A 26308-nucleotide genomic window follows, 5' to 3' on the forward strand; every position below is an offset into this window, starting at 1 on the left:
AAATGTTAAGATTACCTGTATGATGAAAGTGGTATATTAAATTCAGCATCTGGTAAAGCTGTTCCAATGAGTTTTCCATCATCGTAAAGCTCAAACTCAATAGAAAAATGATTCTTAATCTGTTGTAATAAAACCAAAGCCAGTCAGCACACAACAAACTACAGTTCCGGAGACCATTATAAATCTGTTCATATGCTTGAGCGATACCCACATTGTATATTGAAAAACAATATGTCATGAAATAACGAGCACCCCATACGATTAGTTTAAATATGTGTATTTTGAGCTATTTTATTTTTACCTGCATAGGGGAACGTATAGTTATGATTTTACTACCATCCATGGTATCAATTTGACAGATAATGGCTCGATCCACTCCAGAGTTTTTGTGTCTGACATGATAGATGAACCTGCCAACCTTTGTTAAAGGAATCTTTTCTGCACTTGAATGGTCAAACGGAGCTAAAATGAAGAAACAATATTTACAAACAGCAGCAAACTACAAGTTAATGCACTTTAATGATTTGTGAAAGATATGTAGCATTACAGTAAATGTGCCTTAGGAGGACTAATTTTATAGTACTAGGAATTGTTCAAAATTAATTGATAAGTAAATATGCATAGGGAATTGCAAATAAATAAATAAAAGTAAGAAAATTAGATGAAATAGATATACATTTTAGATGATGTTCGTCCTGATCTATATTGCGTTTGCTCTTTAGTTTGTTTATCTTTACAGTATCCAAGCCAATCACAAACCTTTTAGATGTGGCTATGCATAACTTATCTCTGAGGGTGTTGCACTGGTGTAATCCATGGCTATTCAGATGGGAAGACACTTAAATACATAAGCAGCACAGCCTCACTAGAGCAATTCAACTACCACAGTTATCCAGCCTAATGGGCATAACACAATCCCAAGAAAGTGAGTGAAGATTAGTGGAAGTCAAATAATCTATAGAGGAAAATATGGTACCCATCAGATTCTAATATTACCAAAGGTATATAATCTTTTTCCCCAATGGATGACAGTCAACAAATGCTCAATATTTAAAGATTCCTCAGCCATATCCAACTATTTTGATCAAGAGGCTTTCCAGAAGCAAGAGAACCTACCCACAAAACCCTACTGAAACACTGATCTTGCAAATGAAGCCTAGCCCCGGCTTCACAGTCCAGGCAATAATGTTTTGCAAATGAGTCCATTGGTTAAGACCTATTTCCACCTATATTCAGTGCCTTTTATTTGTTGAGTCTAGCCCTGAACAGATCATCTTTTGTTAAGAAAACATATAAAAGGAAGCTCAAGCGGCCATCTTGCAGGGAGAAATGGGTAAAAAGCAATGAAACTGCTCTTTTCTGAGACTCGCCACCAAAGTTCAAACACTTCATTCACCCACACTCTTGGGCCAACTATAATGTATTGCTGAATGGGGGCGATGGCGCCGCATACAGCAATGAGGCATAGTAGGAAACTGGCTTTCAATGGAGTGTACCAAAATGAGGTTCACTATGCAGAAATTCCAGACAACCCTTATTGGTTTACAGAGTTTAAATTAATAATCCCAAAAGCTCTATTTGTGGTAGTGTGGGCAAACAGTTTAGGCTTATAAGAAGGTAGTCTTAAGCAATTGTTATACTCACAGAGTCAAAAAAATAAGACATGCACTCAAGAAGAAACTCAAGATCAATTTAGAAAAATAGCACAGATTTTTACATCATTTTAGACACCAAGGTAATCGAAATCAGGTAAGTACTTAAGACATTATGGATTCTTACAAGTAAAATAGTAGAAACCCACAGCATGAGCCTCGAAAGCGGTAATGTTATCCTATGGGGTAAACAGTTACTGCATAGGTACACTTGCAAACGGTTCTCAGGCTTACTCTCCTGGACTTAAGGTGCTTAGAGGCGAACGTCTGAAGAACCACCAGCAGTTAGTTTTAACCTACCTGGGAGTGTCCGGATGCAGAGGTGCTGATGCCGATGGTAGGTTCGAACCCTACCTGTAAAAGACAATGGAGAAAACTGCAACAAGAAAAAGACTGCAAGTGGGGAATTGGCAGAACCCAGAGAGGTGCTTGGCTTTTGAGGGTCTCTGGGGCAAAGGGGCCTCCAACACAAGCGACCTGCCAGACAAAACACCTCTGAACCCAAACCCCACAGCCAGAGACCAAGCCAACCAATAGTGCACCTTTGCAGGGGCCGGTCCACAGTTCATCTGTTTCAGTTCTTCTTGGTCCTTTTTCTGTTCTCAGTAGATGAATACAAGTTCCTGGTGTCAGAGAGCTACCTAAATACAGAATTTAAGGGCGTTACGGGGAGTGTAAGGTAGTAGCCAATGGGCTACCTATTCCTGGGTAAGATGGGCAAAGAATTCGGCTCCGCTAGCGGAGTTCGCTGAGTTTTGCGCATTCCACGTGGAGGTCTGAAAAACTCTGTTTAGTGATGCAGAGCAGTGTTTTTCTCTCTTGCACAGCTCACCAAGTAGAGAAATCGCACGCTAGACCAACTCTCGATGAGATTTCTGAATGCTGGCGGTTGCGGCAGGTCACTACCGCTCGCGTTGAGAAAGCTGCTGCTTGAGCATCAGAAAGAAGCAGCTCCCTCTGGCGATTTGCATGATGCCGTTCATGCTGATTTTACAGCTTTCCTGCTGAAAAACGAGCACTGGTAAGGGCAAAATCGCCGTTTTCCCTCCAACTTCATTCCCCTCTCCCTGACTGGGACACGCCCACCTTGAGGCCACGCCCCCTCTTCAAAGTTATAAAAGACGCGCTGACTACTAGCGCTTTAGATAACTTTTGAACCCTCCTGAGGCACAGCCGGGAGTAGCAAGGAAAACTGAGCATAACTTTGTTTTAAAAGTGTAAAATTTCACTTTGCTTTTAAAATCACTCACCTTCCCTGTCACATCACTGCAGTGTGCAGGCACCCTTTCCTGCTGAAAAACGAGCACTGGTAAGGGCAAAATCGCCGTTTTCCCGCCAACTTCATTCCCCTCTCCCTGACTGGGACACGCCCACCTTGAGGCCACGCCCCCCCTCTTTAAAGTTATAAAAGACGCGCTGACTACTAGCGCTTTAGATAACTTTTGAACCCTCCTGAGGCACAGCCGGGAGTAGCAAGGAAAACTGAGCATAACTGTTTTAAAAGTGTAAAATTTCACTTTGCTTTTAAAATCACTCACCTTCCCTGTCACATCACTGCAGTGTGCAGGCACCCTTTCCTGCTGAAAAACGAGCACTGGTAAGGGCAAAATCGCCGTTTTCCCGCCAACTTCATTCCCCTCTCCCTGACTGGGACACGCCCACCTTGAGGCCACGTCTCTCGCATTGCTCCCTCCCTACAAATATGTGCATGTTCCGGAAGCGCAGCGGACGAGCGCAGCGGGCGCGACGAATGCGCGCCGAAGGCGCGCATAAGGCAAGCTCGTCTGTGCTCGTCCGTGCCGAGACCGGGCCAGGGGCCAGAACCTCTGATCAATCCCCGTGACAGGCTCCCCACATCTACCCCAAATCTACATTGATGGCACTGCGCACGCCTAACACCGACTGCGCTCAATATAATCCACACCTATGGTTAGATACCACAAAATGTACATGTCCCCACTGTAACGTGAAGCTACAGATAATGAATGAAAAAATTAAAACGCATGCTGTCACTGCATCTATGTCTTCCGACATCACCGCTGCACTAATCAATGCACGATCTCTTGTCAAGCACCGGCAAGAAATACACTATTTTATTGACAACAACAACCTTGATTGTCTCTTTCTCACGGAGACATGGACGGATGGAGCATCCGATCCTGACATGGCAGTTGCGACCCCCCCAGCCTATAACGCCTATCGCCTAGATAGAGTGGGGCAGCGCGGAGGAGGACTAGCCATCATCGCCCGCGACCACATAACGGTCAGAATATCTCACATTCACTCCACCTCCTGCGAAGCCCTTCTTTTCGATCTTAAACTCACCCCATCGTTTCATTTTAAAGGCATCCTACTATATCGACCACCAGGCTCTCGCACCAACTTTCTAGCAAATCTGGGTGCAATACTAGAAGCTCCAGCGCTGGAAGACTCATTTACATTATTGGGCGACTTGAACTTCCATCTTGAGAATGCATCTGACAAAGATACCCAGTCCTTGATATCAGACATGCACACCATGAGTCTTCGGCAACTGGTAACCACCCCCACCCATCTAGCCGGGCACACGTTAGACGGCATTTTTACTAATATGCAAGGCGTTAATATAATAGATACCTTACCAATGCCATGGACCGACCACTTCGCCATTTTTATAAAAATATCAGTCACATTAAATAGACTCAGACCCCACTCTGTACAGAAACCACAAACCATCAAAGTTTGGAAGGACATCGATCACGCTGAGCTAACGAGCCTACTTGAAAAAACTCGTCCTGACTCGACATTTGATCCAAACTTGGCCACACGACAATTTCAGGAGTGGATAAGTACCGCCACCCACTCCTTAGCCCCAACTAAAAAACTCTCTAGAAACAGAGCAACGCCATCAGCCCCATGGTTTACAGAGGAGCTCCGTATTAAGAGGCAATTCTGTAGAAACAGGGAGAGACATTGGCGCAGATCCTACAGCGCTGAAAGCAAGACCAGCTATAAGGAAGCACTCGGACAATACAAAGCTCTTATTGTCGAGACAAAAAAATCCTATTTCACTGTACCAATCAATTCTGCTAAAAACTCAAGTAAAAAACTTTTTGAGATAACGAAGGTCTTAGCGGGAAACGCACCGGACCTGAATCCTCCACAATCCCAATCTGTGATTCTCTGGCTGATTTCTTTTTCACAAAGGTAAATGATATATATCAAGCATTCTCCACAAAAACAGTAATCAGCCCCCCCATATCTAACAACGGGACCAACAATATCGAACTTTCTCAGTTCTTAGACCTTGGAGAAACACAAATCAAGGAAACAACGGCCACAATCAAATCAGGCTCAGCATTAGATCCTTGTCCTCTAAAAGTCATTCGTCCGATCATGGACTATCTCTCCCCTGACATTGTATCAATCTGCAACACAATGTTCAGAACTGGGATATACCCAGACTCCCTTAAAAATACCTTGGTCAAACCCCTACTTAAGAAAGTTAATTTGGACAAGGAACAACCAAAAAACTACCGCCCCATAGCCAGTCTCCCCTTTTTAGCAAAGGTAGTGGAAAAGGCTATGAACTCACAACTCTCAGAGTTCATAGAAAAACATCAACTACTTGACAACACCCAATTTGGTTTCCGCAAGTTCCACGGAACCAAAACTGCCTTAATAAAAGCTACAGAGGACATAAGAGTGATCCGGGACCAGGGAGGTACAGCAATACTCGTACTGCTCGATCTGTCGGCAGCCTTCGACACGGTCGACCACAAGATCCTGGTCGACCGTGCCGAAAACCTGGGCATCCGCCACATGGCTAGAAATCTGCTCTCCTCCTTCTTGGCCGGTAGATCACAGGTGGTCACACTGGGGCCCTTCCAATCGCACAAGCTGTCACTACCGTGTGGGGTTCCCCAAGGCTCATCCCTTAGTCCGACACTATTCAATATCTACGTGTTGGACCTGGCCTCTGTCATCAAGGCCTATGGGATGAGCCTTACTTCGTACGCGGATGACACCCAGCTTGTGTTGGCCATTAACGGGAATGGAGACAAGGTAGCTGAAAACTTTCAAGAGGGCATGCGGGCGATCGGTGAGTGGATGGCCTCTAACTGTCTAAAGTTAAATGCCGAAAAAACGGAGGTCGTCATATTTGGACATCTCTCCCCAGGATGGTCAAACACCTGGTGGCCCCCCACGCATGGAACACCACCTACACCAGCCATCACCGTCAGAAATCTGGGGTAAATTTTATGGCCCACTCAAATAAAATAGCAGCGACAGCCCATCACAAACTTAGGTTGATCAAGAAAATCAAGCCGTTTTTACCAACCTCAGCAGGTAAGACGCTGGTAAGCGCCCTCGTGCTATCATCTCTTGACTATTGTAACGGCTTATTCATCAACGCCCAAGCAAGAGTGACCAACAAAATGCAGACCATCCAGAATGCTGCAGCCCACCTCCTGTCTGGAATCCCTAAGTTCTCACCAATCTCTGAGACTATAAGGGACTTGCATTGGCTCAAGATTCGAAACAGGATCAAGTTTAAAGCGCTGTGCATACTCTATAAAGCATTGCACAACTGTGGTCCACATTTCCTGAAATCCCATCTCAGATACCAGTCCTCCATAAGATCGCTCCGATCTAACAACCTTAAAATCCTTCAAATACCACGAACAAAAACAGTTAACTGGGGCGATAGACGCTTCCTTGTGGCAGCTCCCAGGTTATGGAACTCCCTGCCAGCATCCATCAAAGACAGCCCATCCCTGATGCATTTCCGTAGAAAGATAAAGACCTGGCTGTTTGATCAAGAATAGTTACCGGCTTAACCTCGGGAATACCTTCAAAGTTTCTAGCGCCGAGACGCCTACGGGCAATTGTACGCGCTGTATAAATCTCAAAAATAAATAAATAAATGGGAGAAACTCCTGGTGGTAAAAATCAGTGTGAACAGTACGACGTACTGGACTCCACCGCTCGCAAAACTCCACATATCACAGAGGAGTTTTTGTGGCACTTTGCTGAGATCCACGTAAAGCGTCTTCATGAACTATGCCTAGGTCTACACCTGGGGGGGGGGGGGCCTGCATCGCCCAAATAACCATTTCCTGTGAAGAGTGTGCATAAACCTGACCCAGAGTTCATTTTACCACTAAAAACAAGATGGTGGAACCCTTTTTCTGTTGTTCACATCAGGAAGCCCACCTTAGGGGTGTGATTAGCCTGAGCATGAAATTCCCTTCTGACTAGCTATATTTACTGCTTGTGCTGGTGTCAAATGGGCCTTGGGCAAGGGATTGCATCTCTCAAGTCTGGGGGATGCCGGGTCGCATATCAAATATATTAGAGACTTTGAAGCCTCTGCCTTTGATATGCTAAAACACTAGCCATCCTGCTGGAGGAGGTGTGAACACCTTGCGCCAGAGCAGGCATGGTCTCAGACTTCAGGGAGCGCAGGCTCTCAACTACCTACAGGGGGTCAGAAACTCTTCTGTGGTGGCAGGCTGGACGATACGACTCAGCCAGCACACTAAGACTAGTAGGATTCAGGGGACACCTCTAAGGTGCCCTTTGGGTGCATGTCAGGACAAATCAGATACTGGCATCAGTATGAATTTGTCAAGATGAGATATTTGATACCAACTACCATTATTCTCAGCGAAGCCATCATGTAGCTGGGTAACTCGTGCCAGTGCCCAGTACATATACTTAAGATGGCATCCTGAACACTTGCAGAGTTTTGGGAATAGAACCAGACATCAAAGGGGCATATCTGCTCATGGAGATGTGTCCTTGCATATAATATAATGCACTCTGCCTTGGGGCTCTAAGGACTGCTGTAGGGGTGACTTACATATCGTATATGGAGTGTGCATGGGCATGGCACACAGGGAATGTGCCATGTCGTGTTCTCAAAAAGGTTGGCACCATTTCGCACAGCCTGCAATGGCAGTCTGCATTGAATTTGTGAGTGGGTCCCTTAGGGTGCCCTAATACATGCTGCAGTCCTTAACAACCCTCTTTAGTACCAATGCCCTTGGTACCAGGGTTATCATTTACTAGGGACTTACAGGGGTGCTACAGGCCTTGCCAATTTATTGTGGTACAATTGAACACGTTACTTATCTTCCGCAACGCCTTATCTGGTAGAGACATAGTCTAGCCTCAGATTCCTTACCATAGAATTCTCCCCAGGTGCCAGACTAGATCGGGAAATATTTTCAGCAGTACTCCTGCGCGTCGATAGAGGGCATTGTGTGGCTCCGTACCAAAGTCATCCAAGTATGCGACATCACCGGAGTACATATAAACCCCTCCCTGACACGCTGACATCAGTTTCTTCTGTGACTAATTATTGCTCTAAAAATGCAGAGCCATCATAGAAACTGGCTGTGGAAACAGTGTGCTATAAAAGATAAATACCTTTCTGAATTAACAATTGCAAACTCGAAATGCATGGTATGCGAATACCAACAAAGGGACCTTTTAGGTAAGATGGAAAGAGTGCACAGAATGGATGAGGATAGGTGGATTGGTAAGGAGTTTGCATCTAGACTATGTCTCTATCGTGATAATGCGTTACCGGAGGTAAGTAACTTGTTCATCTGATAGAGATGTCTAGCCGCAGATTCCTTACCTTAGAATAGATACCCAAGCAATACCATCCCTGGAGGAGGGTCTTGAAACTGATCGTAACAAAAATCCCTTAAAAAAACTAGATGGTCTGTAAAAGACAGAGGTCTCATTTAGTAAGCAGATAACAGACTGCCTTAAGTATGTAAAAGAGACTTTAGAAGCCATAGGATGCGCAGATCTTTTTAATAACCCAACAAAAATGTCAGTGCATGACAAGACTTTGGTGCAGGCCCGGTTCCAGAAGCATGTTATATCACTCAGGGAAGATAGGGAACTGGTTAAACAGTTAGAGAACACCTCCTGACTAAATCAATTTTGGGTATTGAGCCCTATTTATCTTATTACCATAATGCCCATGATAGATTTATAATGATACGGTTTAGGCTCAATGAACAAGTTACCTACCTTCGGTAACAATATATCTGTAAGAAACATTAGTTAGTTAGATTCCTCACCTTAGAATATCCCCAGGCGTCAGGCTGGATCCGGAAAGACTTTTCGTCAGCAATATCCTTGCGCGTCGCTAGGCTTCGTCTGCGGCTCCGCGTCAGTCGTCGGTGTCGTGATCACCGGGATGACGTCGTCGGAGTACTTAGACGCCGCCCTTGTGCGCTGACATCAGTTCTTTTACATAGCTTTCCGCGCCAGGAACGCAGAGCCATGCAAGAGACCAACAGTGGTGCCAAAAAATTCTACGGCCCTGAAAGGGATAACCTCAACCCTAGATATCGGTTCGCAGAACGGAGAGGATGGGTGGGTCGGTGAGGAATCTAACTAACTAATGTTTTCTTACAGGTATATCGTTACCGAAGGTAAGTAAGTTGTTCATCTGAAAGAAACACTTTAGTTAGATTCCTCAACTTAGAATAGATACCCCAGCAATACCAACCCCGGTGGTGGGTCTGCGAACCAAGATCACACCAGAAAGTCCTGGAGAACAGAACGGTCTCTCCAGACTTGGCTGTCCAGGCAATATTGTGTGGCAAACGTGTGCAGTGAAGTCCACGTTGCTGCCTGACAGATGTCCTGCAAGGGGACTCCCCAGCCCAGGGCACTTGTCGCCGCTGTGGCCCGAGTGGAATGGGCCCTCAGCCCTACAGGAGGTTCCTTTTTAGCTAAGGAGTAACAAGCTTTGATACACAAAACGGCCCACAAGAGATGGTTTGCTTGTGCACCGCCTTCCCCTTCTTAGCGCCCACGTAGCCAACAAAGAGTTAGCCGTCCACCCGGAACTGCTTGGTGCAGTCCAAATAAAAGGACAGCGCCCGTTTTGGGTCCAGACGGTGGAGCCTCTCTTCCTCTTTCGAAGGATGCGGAGGCGGAAAGAAGGTGGGCAACGTAACAGACTGCCCGATGTGAAAGGCAGTGACCACCTTAGGGAGAAAGGAAGGACGAGTCCTGAGAACAACTTTGTCCGGATGGACAGAAAGAAAATGAGGCTTAGAAGAGAGAGACTGAAGCTCACTCACCCTCCTAGCAGAGGTGTCGGCAACCAGGAAAGCAGTTTTGAGCGTCAACAGACGAAGGGGACAAGTATGAAGTGGCTCAAAGGGAGCGCACATCAGATACGTCAATACCAGATTCAAATCCCCCTGAGGCATTACGAAAGGGACAGGAGGAAACATGTGAGTAATGCCCTTGAAGAAGCGGGAAACAACAGGGGATTTGAAAAGAGAAGGCTGATCAGGGAGCCGTAAGAAAGCAGAGATAGCTAAAAGATAACCTTTAAGAGTGCCCAGAGCAGAGCCCTGCTGGGCCATGGAAAGAAGAAAGAGGAGAACCTCAGAAAGAGGGGCGGAAAGGGGATCCACAGGATTTGCTGTGCACCATGCCAGAAATTTGTTCCACCTGCAGGAGTATACCGATTTTGTGGAGGGACGCCTGGCTGCCAGAATGACATCACAGACTTCAGGAGGCAAGTCAAATGGCATCAACTGTCGCCGCTCAATCTCCACGCATGGAGGTGGAGACTGGACAGGTTTGGGTGGAGGACCGTCCCCTGCTGCTGCGACAGAAGGTCCTCCTGAAGAGGCAGTCGTATCGGGTGGGTCGATCGACAGACTGAGTAGCTCAGGATACCAGTACCTTTGTGCCCAATCCAGAGCCACCAAGATGACTTGGGCCCGGTCACGCCTGATCTTCTTCAGCACTCTGGACAGAAGTGGTATAGGCGGAAAGGCGTACAACAGACCGCAACTCCACCCGCGACGAAAAGCGTCGCCGAGCAAGTGCCGCCTTGGAAACTCCAACGCGCAGAACTGCTGACATTGCGCATTCTCTTCGGTGGCGAATAGATCAAACCAAGGCTCTCCCCACTGCCGAAAGAGGCCTTGCGCCACGTCCGAGTGTAGACGCCATTCGTGATCCATCATGCACTGGCGGCTGAGTTAGTCTGCTCTGGCGTTCAGAGAGCCCGCCAGATGTTGAACCACCAGGGTGATGCCCTGATGTTTCAGCCATGTCCAGAGGCGCAGAGCCTCCTGACAAAGGGTCCACGACCCCACCCCGCCCTGCTTGTTGCAATACCACATGGTGGTGGTGTTGTCCGGGAACACCTGCACTACACTTCCTCGGACAGAGGGAAGGAATGCTTTCAGTGCAAGTCGGATCGCTCTCAGCTCCAAAAGGTTGATATTGAGCCGAGACTCCGCCGGAGACCAGAGTCCCCTGATCTCCGCCTCTCCCATGTGGCCCCCCCCATCCCAGGAGGGACGCATCCGTCACCACTACGTGCTCCGGTTGGGGTAGGGAGAGGGATCTGCCACTGACCCAATCGCGGTCCGTGAGCCACCACTGCAACTGTCGTGCAGTGCCCTCCGAGATCAAGACATGGTCGGACAGGTTCCCTCGATGCTGGGCCCACTGAAACTTCAGGTCCCACTGCAGAGCCCGCATTCGCCATCTGGCATTATGCACCAACAGGATGCAGGAGGCCATCAGACCCAGAAGCCGCAGCACCAACCTGACCGAAACCCGGGATAGAGGCCAAAAGATGGTAATCAGAGTCTGAATATCCCAGACCCGCTGTTCCGGAGGATAGGCCCGGAACTGCCCCGAGTCCAGAACCGCTCCGATGAAGAGGAGCTTCTGGGAGGGACTCAGATGCGACTTCGGCACATTGATGGAGAACCCCAGCAAATGCAAGAGGTCGGCCGTAGTCTGGAGGTGGAAGACGACTGCCTGGGGCTAGCCCGCCTTCAGCAACCAGTCGTCGAGATAGGGGAAGACTGGAACCCCCAATCTGCGCAGATGAGCTGCGACCACTGCCATCACTTTCGTGAACACCCAAAGGGCACTCGTGAGGCCGAAGGGGAGCACAGTAAACTGAAAATGCTCTTGACCCACCGTGAACTGCAGGTAACGCCGGTGGGCCGACAGGACGGGGATGTGGAAATAAGCGTCCTGCAAGTCCAACACTACCATCCAGTCTCCAGGGTCTAGGGCAACCAGAACAGGAGCTAAGGTGAGCATCTTAAACTTCTCCTTCCGGAGGAAGACGTTGACGCTCCTGAGGTCCAAGATAGGGCGTACGCACCCTTTGCCCTTCTTGGGAACCAGAAAGTAGCGGGAATAACAACCACGACCTACTTCTGGACCAGGAACGCGCTCGATGGCCCCCTTGGCCAAGAGGGCAGTAACTTCCTCCTGTAGAAGTTTCAAGTGGTCCCACGACATGCGGTGGTACTGCGGTGGCATGGCTGGAGGGGTCACCTCGAAGGGGAAGGAGTAGCCCCTTCGGACGATTTGCAGCACCCACCTGTCCAATGTGATGGAACGCCAGTGGAGCAGGTGATGGCGAACTCTGCCTCCCACTGGCGTGGAACGGGCCTGAAAGCACGGACTAGGAGGGCTTTGGGGCGGATGCTGCTGGGGTAGATGTGGACGGACCAGCACGTTGTCCCTCTGTACCACCTCGGCGGAATCCGCACCTGCGTGGAGGTTGGTTCTGCGGCCTGTGGCTAGGCGGATTTGAGGGGGCGCCCCTTCCTTGGCCACGAAAGGGGCGAAAAGCGGAAGTTTGCGGGCACGGGCCGAGAGGCCCAAGGACTTGGCCGTAGCCCTGGAGTCCTTAAGCACTCCAGCGCACTATCCGCTTTGTCGCCAAAAAGGCGAATGCCATTGAAGGGCATGTCCATGAGGGTGTTCTGGACATCCCCAGAAAAACTCGTGGACCGCAGCCAGGCGTGGCGACGAAGCGCCACCGTGGTCGACATTGCCCTACCCAGCGAGTCCGTAGTGTCCAGTCCACATTGGATTGCATGCCGCGCTGCAATCCCGCCCCTCACCAAGAGCCTGAGCGAGCCGTGTCCGGGCCTCCTCCAGACACTGGTCCAGCACGTCCTCCACCGTATCCCACAGGGAGTGGGAGTAACGGTCCAAGAGACAAGCGGTGTTAATAGACCGCAGTCCCAAACTAAGGGAGCTTCTTACCAAACTGTTCTAGTCTCTTGGATTCCCAATCCGGGGGAGCGGACGGGAAGGAGGTCTGGGAAGTAGAGGCCTGGATAACCAGGCTCTCCGGCGTGGGGTGCATGGACAGAAAACTGGGGTTGCACGGTGCAGGGTGGTGGCGCCGGGGCACGTTCCGGTCCACAGGAGGTACTGTGGAGGGCTTGGACCAGGTGCCCTTCAGAACGTCCACTAGTGCAGCAGAGGCTTCGAGGAGCTTGCTGACGGTTGGAGCACTTCAGTGAGGAGGTTAGTCCTCACGGCAACAGCAGGTAGCTCCAGCCCAAGGGCTTCGGGTGCCTTGCGCAGCACCACAGAAAATGCAGCACCTTCCTCCGAAGCCACAGTCGGAGTAGAGATGAAGCCAGTGTCAGGGGAGGTGTAAAGACCACTGGCATCCCCCAGCTCGTCTGCCCAGTCCTGTGATAACTGGCCCTGCCGCGCCAGAGGGTCATCAGACCCCTCCCAGTCGTCACAGTCATCCGATTCCTGGTAGATAGGTGGAATGATCGGAGCCGGGCGGAAGATGAAATTGCCACCCATCGGGGTCAGGTGCGGTGCCGGATGGCGCCACTCCGACGCTGGGCCAGGACCGGGACTGAACCAGGGAACGGCGTCGTCCGAAGGCAGCGCCGGGGGTGGCACTGGAGTCGGCGCCGGCGGAGGGGTCGTGAGGTCGACCGGCGCCGACTGGGATCCAGGCCAGGATCCCGCGGGGACCTGCGGCGTCGGGACCGGAGTCGATGACGGCGCTGGGGCCGGAGCCGCCGGCTCGCTAGGCCTCCCAGTCGAGACCGCGGGGCCCAAAGGCGCGCCGGCAGGCGTCGACGGCGGAGCCAGGCCTCTCATGGCCGAGAGGAAGGCACTGATCTCCGCCGGAGTCGCGTCAGTCCCAGGCACTGGAGGGTATGGGAACGGACGTGACTCCTGCGGCTCCGACGGAGCCGTGTGGGTGGTACCACCCGAACCCTCAGCCGAGTCGCGCGACCGGTGAGGGGAGCCCGAAGAGCAATGTCACCTCTTGGACTTCTTACTATGCTTCGACTTACCCGAAGACTTGGAACCAGATGAGTGGTGGTGATGGCTGCGGCTCCGCGACCGGTCCCTCGACCTCCTCCTCGACCGGGACCGTGAACGGAGCTGACTGCCGGAGCTCAAGTAGCTTGCGGAACAGCTCCCGCCTAGCCTTCGAAGTCAAGGCCCGGCAGTCGAGGCACGACTCGGCATCGTGGTCGGCCCCAAGGCAGTAGAGGCACCGGCGGTGGTGGTACGTAACAGACATCAGTCGGTGACAGGAGTCACAAGGTTTAAAACCAGGCATCCTACCAGCACCAGAGTCGAGTCGACGAGAATAGACCAAAAGAGTCCTAAAAGTTTTGTCCAAAAAGGACTAAAAGGGAATGCTCTTCCCGGATCGGCGTAGTCTGGCGTGGAAAAAAGAAGAACTGATGTCAGCGCGCGAGGGCGGCGTCTAAGTACTCCGACGACGTCATCCCGGCGATCACGACGCCGACGACGTACGCGGAGCCGCAGACGACGCCTAGCGACGCTCAAGGGTATTGCTGACGAAAAATCTTTCCGGATCCAGCCTGACGCCTGGGGATATTCTAAGGTGAGGAATCTAACTAACGTATTTCTTTGAGATCTATTGCACCACACACTAGCTGATCCGGCAGGATACACCCCGTCCATAGAGTTGAAGGGGCCGTGTGGCTGCGACCATCGGTCTCCTCAGGATACCCTTCACTTTGTTTTATTATGCCCTTTTTATTCACTACCTAGGAGTTTGTTTTTAAAAAGCATTTTAAAGACTTCTAGATTTAAACATGCAAAGGTGGCCCTGTTATTTTTAAAATTGTCTACAGACACATTAACCCTGTTCTGCACTGTAAACTTTTTAAGGGCAGCCATCAGACTCAGAAATACAAGAGGTACCAGATGAACAAATGTGGCTCGTAATACCAGTTTTGAAGAGGGGAAGGTTCTTTGAATTGTGATGGGAGCGAATATGTATCAATTCTAAGCTGTCAAACTATTATGTTCCTCTCTTAATTTTGATGTTTTTTATATGTACTTTTGTGGCACGCAATGTTAGCCTCTCATTGGTCTTTAATATGAATTTCATGTGATAAGGGGTTTCCATTCATGGAAGGATCGAACATGTATCATTTTAAGCTGTTGATTGTTTTGTTTTTATATTATGATGTATTTGATCTGCACTTTTATGGTATATATTTATACCGCATAAAGTATTATTATTATTATTATTAATAATAAGAGACAAAACAGGACGGTCTTAGGAAATTGGGAGAGCAAGAGCATTCATTTCACCATAGAAAATGTGGCAATAACCACAGCCAAGGAAAGTCATAAAGACCGTGAACAACATGGGCATAGAGTTACCCATGACAGAGGAACAGAAAGGTGTACGTAGACAATATTAAATACAAATACAATACTAGGTAGATCCCAAAGTGGGACCTGACCCATTGTTGGCCGTGAATTGGGAACCCAAAGGCAGCAGCCAATGCCACTATGCTACAGGGCCTTGACTTAAAAAACCTTTATGTCAGTCAAACCTATTACTCAAAATATGGAGAAACTGGGCCCAAGAGCTGAACCCTTGGGCAGGTGGGGGTTGGAGGGCCAGTGGCAATAGCGTGAGCATTAAATGCAAACCTGCCCTGAGAGAGACTGAGAAAGGAATCTAAGAATAGATCCACGGTGGAGTAGCAGGGATAATTGCGACCACCGTAAAAACTGCGAAGACAAGAACAAAAAATATTGACAAGCATAACACATCTTAGGAAAAAAGGTCTTGAAGCGAGAAAGACACTGATGGGATCACTCGTAGTGTCCATAGAGGTGGAAAGAAGGGCTAGTGCGTACATAGAGACTAAGGTAAGATGAGACTGCAAGATAAGAATTAAGGGTACATCCCCGTAAGCTATACAGAGGCCCTGTTTACAAAATGTAGAATAACCCATACATAAAGATATACACAATATATATGAAGGGAGAATAAGAGGAAGGACAGTGAGACCGGTGGCAGAAAAAAAGGAGGCACATAAGTACTACCACACAGATAAAGAATGTGGAGGAAACTATAAACAGTCAGCAGGACTGAGGAAGAAAACACTTTGTTTTCTTGAAAAAGCACTCTTGTGAAAATCACAAGAAGTGAATGAAACCTGTGCATCAGAGTAGTCCATTAAAAGTGCACCCTGCTGATAAAGAGAGAGAAGCTTGCTGAAGAAATAAAGCACACAGAGAAAAGAAGGCCCTAGCGGGAAATAAGGCCAGGCCAGTAACGTGGATAACAGAGTAGAGACTGTGGCACAGGTCTCACTGCTCCAGTGGAAAGTTAGAGCCTTTGGCGAAACAGTATTACAAAAGAAGGGTAGCATAAAGGGTGCTCCCTGTATAGCTCAAGGATAAACAAGAGATTCACAAGAAAAGGTTCTCATTTAACAAGCTATATAGAAATTCCCCCACAGGGAGAAAAGTGAAAGACCCTTATAAGGGATACTAAACGTTATTTATAAATGTGAAGTGCCAGGGTAAAAAGTTTCAGCAGTTAGGTTGCGAGTCAGAGATCTTAAACTCTAGACCACAAGTGGCTCTCATAAGTTGTGCATAAAGCATACAGAAGTGCTCTAAAGAGCATGTAACACAGGTAAATATTCTTGTGAGAGAAATAAATAATACAGAAAAAGGATCTCTTGGGAACAGAGCCCATAGTCAGAGAAACAGAACACCATACAATGGGTGTTAAACTCATGGAGGCTAATAACGGAACCATAAACCTGTCATCTAGAGCGAAGAAGGGTAAGAATAAAACCTGAAGGGGCAGGAATACCACACTGGGTGTCACCAGTAGGTGAGATAGACACCAAGGACACCACCATTGCATGCTCAATCGAGAAACAAATGGAGGACCAACCTCCCCCATGCAAACTCAAATGGGTGCATTTAGGGAGACACACAGGAGCAAGAGCAGAGCTAAGTTTATGTTCCACTCCGACTGCCGCAAAAACAATGCAAAGCAGTGTCGACCTGAGCACCTAAAAGGTAGATGCCATCAAAAGTCATGTTAAGTCAGGTGGTCTGAACAGCCTCTGAAATGGAAGAGGTTAGCCAGGCACGACAATGTAGCACCACTGAAGAAGCCATGGCCCGACCTACTGAATCAGTGGTGTCCATCCCACATTTACTGATCGATTTATCCATCTGTTGTCCATTTTGGATCAACTGGATAAGCTCGTTCCAGGTGTCGACCCGAAGCGATGGCAACAGACGTGTGAAGAAATCCCACAACGTATAGGAACAAAAATCCAAGAACACAAGATGCATTAATGGAACGCAAAGCAGAACTTGTGGGGAGAAGCTATTCCTGCCACAAATGTCCCGTCTCCTGGAATCTCTGTCTGACGGAACACAAGGAAAAGAGTTGATATTATGAGAGGCTAAAGCAAACTGTGCCACCAAACTAGGAGGAGTAGGGTGCTGGAGGAAACAGGCCGGATCACGAGGGGTCGGACGTTGTCTGTGAGATATAGATCGATCCACCAGGGCCCTGTAGCAGGTTTAGCCCAGCTCCCAACAAAATGTCATACAGGGCGACACTAGCGGGAAGCACCGCCTCCACCCCTGTTTGGCCCTGATGCAGAACGCCAATTAGGAACCCAGAAGATTTTGCCAACAGAAGGAAGAGTTAAAGAACAAGTTACTTACCTTCGGTAACGATGTATCTGGTAGAGACATAGTCTAGTCGCAGATTCCTTAACTTAGAATATCCCCAGGCGTCAGACTGGTCCGGAATATTTTGCGCAGCAGCACCTCTGCGTGCCGGGGGGCAGCGTCGTACGACCCCGCCCTGACGTTGTCCATGGATGTGACGTCAGTGGAGCCATATATGCCCCGCCCCGGCGCACCGACATCAGTTTCGTCAGAAGACAATATAGGACAGTGAAGGACAACCAGTCCAGAACCCAGGAGCAAAGGCAAAGTACCATAAAGCGTCACCCAAAAGGAGACACAGAGCTGAAAAATATACCGCCGAATGCAGAATTGCCAGAGACTGCAACCACTAGATTGCAGGGGAGGCAAGAGACCTCAAGCGGTTGAAGAAGCTAGAAGGGAAGAATTAGACTCACATCGGACAACCCAGCGTAGGGGTTGTAAAGGACACATGGCACATGAGCATACCTTCAATTCACAAGAATGGGAAGAGCAAAGCCTCGAAACAGAATGTAGCTTCGTGAGTCGGAGTGAAGAGAAGACGTCAACCCATAGAGGAATAAAGCCACCTAAAGGGAGGCGAAGGCAAGAAGCCCAACCTGAAAAGACAGTCGCAGAACGGGGAGGCCGGGCGGGCGTTAAAGAATCTGCAGCTAGACTATGTCTCTACCAGATACATCGTTACCGAAGGTAAGTAACTTGTTCGTCTGATTGAGACGTCTAGCCGCAGATTCCTTCTCTTAGAATAGATACCAAAGCTATACCCCATTGGAGGAGGGTCTGGGACTGAAAGTCACCAAGTTCCCAAGGGAAGTAATCCATCAATATTGTTGACTAGTACAAGTTGGGGACAGCAATGCCAGTATAGCTGACAGCAGACCCATGAAGCTTAGGGTGGAAGCATGAGCAAGGTAAGCAAGGTACCATAATCAGTCAGAGAGACGAAACGCAATCACAGAACCATAATTGTCAGTGCACAATGGCAGAATGCCATAAACTTCAGCAAAAAAACAGTGAAACTGAACATAGGATCCCAGGATCTACCAAGAGACAAAATCCCAGAAAATGGACTTAACAGTATGACAGAGTCAGAACATACACATTGAACGGCACAACAGCGGGTGCCAAAAAATTACATGTCAGAGGCAGATGTCACCATGCCGAGACATACAAACTATGACTACAGGAGATACATAGAAGTGGATTGAAAGAATACCTGTAAGCAGACCTTGTGTACCATGAGAACTCACCACACAAGTGTACAAGCCCAATGACACATAACAGCCACAGCATATGCGCACTGACAGAGAAAGACGGGCGCATTAACAGGTAGTCATCCGGCCAACTGTACTCACCGGGTCAATGACCAAGGATCAACGGCAAGCCGGACATTCACACAAAGCCATCTCCCATGAGAGAGAGGGAGAGAGAAAAATAGAGAGGTATCTAGGACAATTCCCAGAAACCACAGCAGGGAAAACCCCATATGCTTGCCCTCTTGTGTGTGTACACCTCATGACATATAAAGAGCACATACATAGGAAAAAGTCATGAAAGTGATAGCCAAGGGGAAACTCGAAGAGTAACCCTAGAGAATAGGAAGTCGCCTAAGAGTTTCCAACGGCACCGATGTGAAAAGTAGCAGGACATAAAAGTCCATCGACAGAGGAGGGCGACCGTAACTCCCCGATCGGGAAGGAAAGACCGAGCCACCGCAATACAGGCGGGAATACTGACCACCACACTAAGGTTAAGAAGTCAGTAACACACAGACAAGTAATGTCCGAAAAAGTATGTATATAGACAGGATGATGCCAGAGAGCATCCCGAGACAGAATACGTCCGCTGAAAACCACAGCAGAGACCAGGAGGAGAACCGCCTGAGCCGGGGGAACACAGCCAAGACAGTGGCTCAAGAAAAACTACGGGTCCCCCATGAAAGCGCACACACCCAGCGTGGACCCACAGGTGGTGGCTGCCCCGAGCACAGAAAGAACCGATCTGGAGTGGAACAGACAAAGCGCCCACAAGGACGCGCACCCACGCCCAAAACATCCAACAGTGCCAGGGGGAGAATGAAGGCGGAAAGAAGAGCCAAATGCAAGGCAGGAGGACGTGAAACCCCTGGGGGCGAGCCGGAGACAGCATAACCCCAACAGGACACCGGAGCAGACTTCATCCACAGACGCAGGAGAGTGCAACGGAACAACCGTAAGCAGCAATACAGAAGCTCCAGGAGAGGGCCACGCCAGTCCATGGGCCGCAACAGAGCAGGCGTCCCTCTTCAGCAGGAAGCATGAAACAAAGGGAGATGCCTACAGCATAACCCACAGGAATAATCCCCAGAGGGACAGAAAATAACAAAGATTCCACAGGAGCCTCCGGAACTTCCTGGCAAGAAAGGGCAGCTACACAACAGCATACGAATACCCCACATAGGGTACGTCAGATCCCTATAAAAAGCAAGGGACACCCCTTGAGGCAAGCTCATAGGCAGAGGTAAAAAAAAATCATAAAAACAGCTAGCTCAGCTGTACCAATTTTTATTTTTTTAAAACACGGCCGAACAAGCTATACAACCCGTTCGGGAAATACGTCTTGAACCCAGAGTCGGAAATCATAAACGCAGTAATTATACTGCATATGAAAACACAAGTTCACCAAGAGGACTAAACACCTGGCAGTCATTGAAATCCAGATAGGAGGCGCCAGAGCGCGAGTCGTTATGCTCATCAAACAGATGGACCCTGTTAGACCTGGCACCTTGGCGTGAGTCTCCCTTCCACTTTTTGTTGCTGTGCCTCATGTGTTTTGCTGGTGTTGGATGCTCAGAGCACTGTGCCACTGCCAACCAGTGCCACAGTGCAAGTGCTCCCTGTATAAAATGTATATGTTGGTTGGATTCCATGATTGGCTTATTTGGTTTACTGTCAGACCCCAGTAAAGTGCACTAGGAGTGCCAGGGCTTGTAAATGCAAATGCTGCTGGTGGGCTTGCAGCACTGGTTGTGCCACCCACAGAAGCGGCCTGGTAAAATGTGTCTAAGGTCTGCCATTGCAGAACCTGCGTGCAGTCTGGTACTGTCATGCTGACTGGGCAAGTGCACCCACTTGCCAGTCCCTAAACCTTCCCATAACCTCATATTAGTCACCCCTATGGTAGGCCCAAGGGCAGGGTGCATTGTAAGCATAAGGTAGGACAAGCCCTGATGTGTGTGGCATGTCCTAATAGTGAATTACTGCCAATTTCGTTTTTCACTATTGTAAGGCTACCTGTTCTCCATAGGCCAGAATGGGCTGTTAGAATTGTTACATTCTATGATCCTAACAGACCCAGGGAACATGGTAGAAAATCGAGTTTAGTATGCCTGAACTCAGAATAATAAAATACATCTTTTAGCAAAGTTTATTTTAATGTTCTGTGTTTGCAAATGCCACTTTTAGAAAGTCGGCATCTGCTTGCCTAACCATTTCAGCCCGCCTCTGTGCTGATGTGTATCTGCTGTCTGGTTTGTGTGAGTGGCAGGGCTGGGGAATTCCAAGAGACAGTCTGGGCAGCCAGGTGGTGAATAGGAAGATTACACCAGGATGGGTGGGAGGAGTACACCTGGAATTTGAATAGGGCTGTGCTCTGCCACCACAATGCTGGCTCCACCTCCTGTGGAGCATCTGATGTCTCTGCCCTGCACACTGAAAGCAGAAGCCTGCATCATGTCAACAAAGTGCTCAGAAACCGGACCGAACTAGGTAAAGGCCCCCTGGCCTGCAAGAACAAAAGAATTGCACTATAAGTATTGGGACCCTGCTTCCCAAGAAATTAGATCCTGCTGACAAGACGAACCTCTGCCTGAGGAGAAGGAACCGGGAAAGCTGTAGGAGGAGTACTGTCCCTGACCTGGGGGATTGGCCTGCAGTGGTTGCCTTGCTGCTGAAGGAGAGGAGAAAGATTGCTAAGAAACTTTATTTCAACTTGTGCTTTTAAAGCTCTCCAAGGGCTTGTGACTGAGCTTGCCCCCTGAACGAAGTCCCAGGACCAGTGGACTTCACCGCCTTGAGAAACGCCGCTGAGAACCGCCGGTCTCCCCGTAGCGCCAAAGCCAAAAGAAGTGTGCGTCTCGTAGATCGGCGCGTACACTGGAAAGCCTGTGCCAAGCTGTCCGGCCCGAACAACGCGACTAAGGCCACCTCTACGAACCGTAGCTCGCACCGTGAAGGAAGGACTTCATGCCGCACTAACGCACTGCTCAAGCGTGCCACCCTAACCCTGTTGTGGGCAGGCTGCGGCGCATAGAGTGGCTGGGTAAGTCGCTCACAATCGGAGCGTACTGCTTGCTTCGCACCGCGCTTAAGGAAAAGGCGCCGCTCTCAAGGTACGGCTCGTACGCCGCAACGAACATCAAGAGCACGTACATACGCACCGTCCCCTTGAACAACGCGACTGAGGCCCCCAACGAGCCGTAGCTCGCACCGTAACAGGAGGACATCGCACCGTACAACGCGTTTGGTTTCACCGCATCGTCCATGACAAACCCCCCAAGACAAGGTACTGTGTACGTTCTAAGCACAGCAGGGTGTACGCTTCGCACCGGAGCGTCTGCAGCGTTGTGAGACCCGTTCTTAAGCACCGCAGGGTGTACGCTTCGCACCGGAGCGTCTGCAGCATTGGGAGACCCGTTCGTAAGCATCTCTCATCCCCGTACGAAGAGGAACAAACCGCACAGAACTGTAAAATTACGCTTGAATCAAGAACTGCTTATTTTTAATGGTACTGTGGGCCTTTCTTTATCGTTATTGGTCTTGTGCTAAGCCTGATATATAAAAAAACTGTTTTTGATAAATCCCAGTGTGGTGTCCATCTGTGGTGGGTCGCCTGAGTTACTGTATGCGGTCACAAATGCTTAACCTGTACGCTCTGAGATAGGCCTTGTCTGCTCGCGCCAAGCTACCTAGAGGGTGAGCGGGGGTTATTGTTAGAGTGTAACCCCTTGCCCTGACTGGAAAAGAGGGTCCCTGCTTGCCACAAGTACCTACTTGTGCCAACCAGAGATCCCCAATTCTAACAGACCCCATCAAAAGGCAGATCCCTGAGTCTCTCCCGAACACATGGCGACGCAGAGCAACAGACCTGGCTACAGCACGACCCACGCTAGTCAGTGGTGTCCATAGCCAACCGGACGGAAAACTGAGCAATGTCGCGGCCATCCCGAATAAGCCGGGCCAGGTCAGCACAAGGGCCCTCTGGCAAAGAGGGAAGAAGTTGTTCGACGGAGCTCCAAAGCGCAAAGGCAGGCCGAGCAAACACACAGGTCATGTTCAGGGGCCGAAGGCCTGAGCTGGCAGACGCAAAGTCATTGCGGCCACACGACTCCAACCACCTAGACTCCCGAGCGGAAGGAAACAATGGAGGAGGAGAGGAAGGGAGCGCTGCCTGGACCAGAAGTCCTTAAGCCCTAGGATGGATGGACAAACAAGCAAGAGTCATCTGGACCCGGGCGATGACGATGTGCAATAGTATGACCCATGGGGTCCCCCGATTCTAAGTTAAGGAATCTGCAGCTAGATGTCTCTATCACATCACTCTGTTTTAGAGAAGGTATTGATGAAGAAGTCATCCTCCTCTTTCACCACATTGAATTTAAATCTGTGGTGATCAGCCGCTCGTTATCTAACCAAGTGATACGCAGCTGTTGCATCTGGAATGGGTGGTTTGACTAGATAAGGCTCCAAAGATGGGCTTCTGATATCCCTGGAGTTTGGGTCCTCATATGGGGCTGGCTTATCTACAAAGGTGAGTCTACATGGACTGGGTTGGTGATGGTGACAATGCAAATGATGGTGCTGGTAGTAATGTGGCTTTCTTCTGTAACTTTTTTGGTATATGATAAGCACCAGGTTACTCTGAGCTGCCTCCTTAAAGGTGAGGAAGCATTTTCTGGTTTGTAGCTGGCTTGTTGTAGGTGGCTGTGTAAGGATATCAATATATCAATCAATCAATCAATCAGAGATTTGTGAAGCGCACTACTCACCTGTGAGGGTCTCAAGGCACTCTCTGGATTCGGGGGAGGGATCCGTTTGAGGGTCTTGCAGAGAAGAACAAGTTGCTTACCTTCGGTAACGCTTTTTCTGGTGGATACAGTATCTGCCTGTGGATTCCTCACCTTGTGAATATCCCCTGCGCCAGCAACATTCGGAAACTTTTGTAGCAGTCCACGCCGATGGGGTCGAAGGCGACGTCACAGAGACACGGCTCCGCTTGCGACTCCGCTGACGTCACGGCTCCATAAGAAGACCTCGTCGGCGTGATGACGTCAGTTCCGCCCCTTTTTTCCCGTGCCTTTGAGGCACACGGACAGACTGACAGCAATATATATAAACAGTATACACAGTACACAATATGCATATCAACACACCCAGTGTGGAAAATAAATAACAAAGCACAAGAAATAACATAATGCCTTTGACAGTGATAAACACATTTGAAACCCATCAATAGAATTACAGGCATAGAATTACAGGTATAGAAGGATGGACAACGGGGAGGCGGGTGGGTCAGTGAGGAATCCACAGGCAGATACTGTATCCACCAGAAAAAGCGTTACCGAAGGTAAGTAACTTGTTCTTCTGATGGATACATCTGCCAGTGGATTCCTCACCTTGTGAATAGATTCCACAGCAGTCCCCACTGCCGGAGGAGGGTGTCCACCCTTCTATACCAGAAAATCCTGAAGGACGGAACGAGCAAAGTGTCCGTCCCTCCTCACCTCAGTGTCTAAGCAATAATGTTTTGCGAAGGTGTGGAGGGAGGCCCACGTTGCCACCCTACAAATGTCCTCCACAGGAACACCCCTAGACAAAGCAGAGGTGGAAGACTTTGCTCTTGTAGAATGAGCCCTCAGACCCTCCGGAGGTTCCTTACCAGCCAGGGAGTAGCAAATCTTGATGCACAAGACAATCCACCTGGAAAGGGTGCGCTTGTGCACCGCTCGACCTTTCCTGCAGCCAGCAAAGCCCACGAAGAGCTGGTCATCAACTCTGATGTCCTTTGTCCTGTCCAGGTAAAAGCTCACCGCCCTCTTAGGGTCCAAACGGTGAAGTCTCTCCTCCTTAGAAGGGTGAGGGGGAGGATAAAAAGTAGGGAGGGTAATGGATTGCCCCAGATGGAAAGGAGTTACCACCTTAGGCAAAAACGCAGCCCTGGTCCTAAGTACCATTCGTTCAGCATGCACAGTCAAGAATGGGGGTTTTGAACTAAGAGCTTGAAGCTCACTTACCCTCCTTGCCGAGGTGATTGCAATAAGGAATACCGTCTTAAAGGACAACAGCCTCAAGGGACATTTGTGTAAGGGCTCAAAGGGAGAACCCATAAGATAAGTTAATACAAGGTTTAAGTCTCATTGAGGCATAATAAAGGGAGTTGGAGGAAACTTGTTTGTAAGGCCCTTTATAAAACGAAGAACAATAGGTGACTTGAATAATGACGGCTGATCCGGCAAACAAAGGAAAGCCGACAAAGCCGATAAGTATCCTTTCACAGTAGCCACAGCAAAGCCTTGCTGAACAAGTGAAAGGGCAAACTGTAGAATGTTAGACAAACGAGCCTTCAAAGGATCAATGGACCTCTCTCCGCACCAAAGCACAAATTTAGACCACCTATATGAGTATATAGATTTGGTGGAGTGTCGCCTGGCTGATAAAATAACATCCACCACGTCTGGCGGGAGAGAGAAAGAACTCAGGTTGCCCCGTTCAATCTCCAGGCATGAAGGTGTAAGCTCTGGAGGTGGGGGTGTAGAACCTGCCCCTCCGACTGCGAGAGGAGGTCTGCCTTCAGAGGGAGACGGAGCGGAGGGCACGAGGAGAGGTGGAGAAGATCTGTATACCACACCCTTCTTGGCCAATCCGGAGCGATCAATATGACTTGGGCCCGGTCTTGGCGAATCTTCCTCAGAACCCGAGGAATCAAGGGTATGGGAGGAAACGCGTAAAGGAGTCGTGAGCCCCAACTCAACTCAAACGCGTCCCCCAACGCTCCCTGCATCGGATACTGGAGACTGCAGAATGACGGGCAGTGAGCATTCTCGTGAGTGGCGAACAGGTCCACCCGAGGAGTTCCCCACAAACGGAAGACGTGACGAACCACCTCCGGATGAAGCCTCCACTCGTGGTCGGCGGAGAACTGCCGACTGAGACTGTCCGCACGTACGTTCAGAACCCCGGCCAGATGATTTGCCATCAGACAAATCCGATGGTCCTGAGCCCAGGACCATAGACGCAGGGCCTCTATGCAGAGACAAAGAGACCCCACTCCTCCCTGTTTGTTTATATACCACATCGCGGTCGTGTTGTCCGTCAGGACTTGAACAGACTGACCACGATGGGAAGGGAGAAAGGCCTTGAGCGCCAAACGTATCGCCCGTAACTCCAGAAGGTTGATGTGAAGCAACCTTTCCTCTGGAGACCAAAGACCCTTGATCTCCAGATCCCCCAGATGAGCACCCCACCCTAAAGTGGATGCATCCGTTATCACCGTGGCCACCGATGGAGGCAGATGGAAGGACTTTCCTTGCAACAGATTGCCCTCCACGCTCCACCAAGATAGATCCGCTGCAGCTTCTCTGGAGATCCTCACAGACTCCCTGAGATCCCCTTTGTGCTGATACCACTGCTTGCGGAGACACCACTGGAGCGCCCTCATGCGCCAGCGTGCATGGTTGACCAACAGAATGCAGGAGGCGAACAGACCGAGCAGGCGAAGGACCTTCAGAACTGGAACGACCGCTCCGTTGTAAAATAAAGAAATCATTTCCTGTAAGTCGAGAATCCTTTGAGGAGGAGGGAATG

The 26308-nt window shown here is 49.4% G+C and overlaps 1 protein-coding gene across 3 annotated transcripts in view; it reads right to left on the minus strand.

Moving 5' to 3' along the window:
• VPS13A (vacuolar protein sorting 13 homolog A) overlaps positions 1–26308 on the minus strand; it is a 2314464-nt gene that overhangs the window by 1142446 nt on the left and 1145710 nt on the right. For all 3 annotated transcript variants that reach the window (XM_085633365.1, XM_085633382.1, XM_085633374.1), the window contains 2 exons: positions 302–462; positions 16–119 (listed from right to left, as the gene is read on the minus strand). In XM_085633365.1, coding sequence (XP_085489491.1) covers positions 16–119; positions 302–462 — 265 coding nt within the window. The remainder of the gene's footprint in view (positions 1–15; positions 120–301; positions 463–26308) is intronic.

Source organism: Triturus cristatus, chromosome 2_1 (genome assembly GCF_964204655.1).
Source record: "Triturus cristatus chromosome 2_1, aTriCri1.1, whole genome shotgun sequence".
Lineage (NCBI taxonomy): Eukaryota > Metazoa > Chordata > Amphibia > Caudata > Salamandridae > Triturus > Triturus cristatus.